General features: G+C 48.3%; 1 protein-coding gene across 1 annotated transcript; it reads right to left on the bottom strand.

The window, feature by feature from the left end:
• Nucleotides 1–528: 528 nt before the first annotated feature.
• Nucleotides 529–2,366, bottom strand: NT5C (5', 3'-nucleotidase, cytosolic). Its single transcript, XM_069076465.1, is given in 6 exon segments — nucleotides 529–948; nucleotides 1,040–1,086; nucleotides 1,088–1,165; nucleotides 1,566–1,626; nucleotides 1,726–1,818; nucleotides 2,128–2,366. Coding segments are annotated over 6 exon segments (585 nt in total). The 5' UTR covers nucleotides 2,307–2,366; the 3' UTR covers nucleotides 529–821.
• Nucleotides 2,367–4,039: the final 1,673 nt, after the last annotated feature.

Here is a 4,039-nt window from a genome sequence, read left to right as displayed (position 1 = left end):
TGCTTTTTGGTTGTTTTTCAGTTGTGTCTTACTCTGTGACCCCACTTGGGGTTTTCTTGGCAAAGCTACCAGAGTGGTTTGCCATTTTCTTCTCCAGCTTATTCTACAGATGAGGAAACTGAAGCAAACAGGGTTAAGTGACTTGCCCAGGGTCACACAGCTAGTGTCTGAGGTCAGATTTGAACTCAGGTAGTTGTCTTCCTGACTTCAGGCCCAGCACTCTGCATTACACTACCTAGCTGCAATCTAAGGCAATTTATTTCCTAGTGCATACTTCGCAACTCCCCTGTACTCAAGGAAACATCCCTTCCTTATAACAAAGATCTTAGAGATACCCATGTTCTCCCACCTCTGCAGTGAAGGGCTGTAAGAGGTTTTGTTTCCCTTCTGTACTTTAATCTGCAGGAGGCTTGAGAGAGAGAGAGTATGTGTGTAGACAGCACTTAAGAAAATATATGGGTTAATGTATGGGAAAAGAACTATTAGGTCTTCTGGGCCCTTCACCATTCCAAATAGACAGGAGGCCTGAGAGTCAAAATTTTTTATTAACACATGACCCACAGCCCCATGTTGTTACTGTGATAATGGTACAGTTATTTCTGGAGGTATTTGATTGGGGGGGGGGTCTGTGCTGGGGAGGTCACCCCTGGACTATAACTCTGTTCCCATACAGCTTCCCTCCCCTCACTCTCCTCTTGTTGGAAGTTGCTCTTCCCTACATGGGCTGATGGGGCTTACAGAGCTCTTTGTTCCTCCTTTGGACTCCCTCTCAGTCCTGTTCTAGGCTTACTTTCCGCTAATCTAAGATGGCTCTCCAGTTGTCATGCCAGGAACGAAGCCTTCTTTTGGAGGGGAGTGGGTCCAGTTGTTGGTTGTGGCAACAAGTAAACAAGATGTGCTCCCAGCTTGGGTTCTCCTCTTGGCCTGGGGCAGGGCACAAGAAAGGAACTGGAGTTAAACAGTATTTTAACAACAGCCAACAAAAAGTTCCCTCTCTGGTGCTGGCAGGTAGGCCCCTATCTTAAAAAATTCTAAGTACATGTCCAAACCTTGAATAGTATCCTTGTCATCAATGAGCAGGTCCCTCGGACACTATTGTCTTATCCCTGGTCAGGATCATTCTTTCCACAAACTCGGGACCTAGGTATTTGTCCACCCAGTGGTACTGTTGTAATGGAGAGGAGCAGAGTGGTCAGCCATGTTCTGACACTCAAGTTCTGGCTTCCTTCCAGTGAGCTGGGATGCCAAGACAGTAGAATAGGTAACTTGGTGGTTTTGCCAAATTTTGAGAGAAAACTGGCCAGTAGCCCGACTGGAAAAGCTTTGTGCCTCCGTACCCAGACAATGCATAATCCCCTTCCACCCCTATCCTCCTGTCCATTCCTCCCTACCCAAGATATCCGTATGCTTGGTGTTTTTTAAGTTTTTAAGGTGTTTTCTTAAGGGGAGCTGTTTGGTCTTGGGTTTTTTTTTTTTTCCTAATTTAGGATTTTGTAAACTAGTTTAATCCACCCCATTATATGAGTCTCTAAATTCTAAAACATGCTAACCCAACAAAGTCCAACCTTCTCACTAGCGCAGTAATCGTCCTTCTGCAGTGGGCTTGTGCAAATGAAGACTTCAGGACTGCAAAATAAACAGACCCTTCTGAGAAACGGAGGCCCCAAGAATTGGTTCAGTCTCAATACTCCCTCTCCCTTGCTCCCTCCCCACACACTTCCTTACTCGTTTATGCATTTCATTTCCTGCAAGGCTTCCAAGGAGCCAGGGATGGGCTCCAACTCTAGGAAAAACCCTGGTGCCTCACAAACCTTGCCACTTTCTCCTGAAAGACACAATGTTCAAGCTCGCCTCCTCAACCAGCCTCTGGCTCTCCCTCTAATGGAGGTCGTCGGGCTAAAGGAATGCCTAAGTGGGGCAACTGGCCTGTCCCAAAGTTTCCGAAAGATGTACTGAGGTCAGGACCAAAGGAGGGGACGGGGCAGGTTTGAAGGAGCTGACTCCTCCGTGCCCAGTCGCTCACACGTGCCCGGCTCAGCCCGGGCCACCCTGCCTAGCAGAGGGCGGGAGGTGCTGTGAGCTCGCCAGGCTTTCCCTAAGCTTGGGGCCGGCCCGCCCCTTCTTAACGCGAGGTCGGGCCGCAGGGCTCCGTACTGCTCCCGGGCCAAAATGCCTCTCCGCTCCTCCATGGCCACGTAAGGTTCCTGGGGGAAGCGGAGACGAAAGCCTCGCAGGAGGCCGCCCTCAAAATCGGCCAACACACCGTCCATGTTCACCAGCACTCTCAACGCACGTGGTCTTTTCATCTCCGTGGCCCGGGAGAGCCTTGAAACCGCAACAGCAGCGCGGGCAGCGGCAGCTATAGGTGGAGGGGCGGAGCCTGGGGCGGGGTCTGGAGGGGCGGGGCCCAGAGGGGTGGTAACCCGGTTCCACTCCCGCAGCGCTCCCACCTGGAGCCTCCTGGGGCCCCGCTTCTAAATTATTCTAATCTAAAAGTAACCACGTCTCCAGGGGGCCGCTAATGAGAGGCTAATTGGCAGGCAGGGCAACCTTCATTGGGGCATCCTCATCAGTCCCAGTGGCAGAGCACCTTCTGATTTGGGGAGCCCCAGGGAAAGTGGCAATCTGCTTTAAAGGTCTATTGCCATCCCTGGTGGCTCACTGGATAGAGCACTGGGCTTGGAGTTAGAAAGATTTCAAATCTGGCCTCAGACACTTATTTAGCTGTGTAACCCTATAGGTATGTCACTTAACTCTGATTGCCTCAGTTTCCTTATGTGTAAAGTGAACTGGAGAAAGAAAAGGACTAACCACTCCAGTTCTCTGCCAAGAAAACCCCAAAAGGAGTCATAAAGTCAGACACGACTGAACAACAAAAAGGATCCCTGTCCAGCCCCGACTTGGCATAGCCACTGCACCAGGCCTACCTCGGAAAGCCACCTTCCTTTTTCCATAAGCAGGGGATTAAGAGAATCGTCTATTCCTTAAGGATGTTAATGGTACAGTGAAAAGAACCCTGGCAAGGGTGGGGAGTGAGAAACCCACCTCTGACAACTGCTGGGTTCATTTCCTCATAAGCACCAGCCCTGGAGTCAGGAGAACCCAAGTTACACAAAACTAGCTGTGTGACCTTGGACAAGTCACTTTACCCCAATTGCCTCTCCTTCCCCCCTCCAAAAAAAAAAAGCAAAATAAAATAACGAGCTACCACCATTCCAAAGGGCTCATGATGCTGTCAACCTCCAGACTGGGAAAAGATTGACTCAAGAGTGCAAATTGAAATATATTTGGGGGGTTTTGTTTGCATGTTTTTTTTGGGGGGGGGGGCGACATGACTAATGTGGTAATTTGTTTTCCATGTTTATGCACACATGTAATGGGTTTTTTTCCTGTCTTCTCAGTGGGTGGGGGAGGGAGAGAATTCACAACTCTTCAACTCAGTGACACTGGAGTCTCACCTCTGGGCATTTTCTCTTTTCACCATTCCTGGAATATTCTATTACTGACTTCCTTGGTTTCCCAAATAAAATCCCCATCTTCCACAGAAAACCTTCTGAAGCCCTTCTTAATTCTAGTGCTTCTCTTGGTTAATTTTGTCCTATTCCTTCAGTATATCGTTTGCTTTTTATGTCTCCCCCATTAGATTGTAAGCTTCTTGAGGGCAGGGACTGTCTTGCCATTTTTTGTATCCCCACCACTTAATACAGTGCCTGGAACATAGTTGGCACTTAATAGATATTTCTTGACTTAACTGAAAATAAATTAGAATTTTTAAAAATGAGAGGCTGGACTAAATGGCCTCAGAGAACCCTTCCAATTCTACATCTCTGCTCCTAAGTAGGAGGCAAGGGTAAAGCAAAGGGAGGTAACCAGACTGTAATGCTCATAAATTTAAAGTCTTCGTGGAAATTAGCCCTGCCCGTAGTGTCTGGGAGGATAGGCATAGGGAGGGGGAGCCTTGGTACAGCCTTTTACAGCAGAGTCCTTTTTAGGATCAGAGATATCACATTTTTGCATGCATAAAGATTAATCTATTATC

This window comes from Petaurus breviceps, unplaced genomic scaffold (assembly GCF_028583685.1).
Source record: "Petaurus breviceps papuanus isolate PSGF00001 unplaced genomic scaffold, PetGlider_PUasm1.0 90925, whole genome shotgun sequence".
Classification (NCBI taxonomy): Eukaryota; Metazoa; Chordata; class Mammalia; order Diprotodontia; family Petauridae; genus Petaurus; species Petaurus breviceps.
The sequence above is the reverse complement of the archived record's forward strand: the minus strand, read 5'-3'. Positions and strand labels throughout refer to the sequence as shown.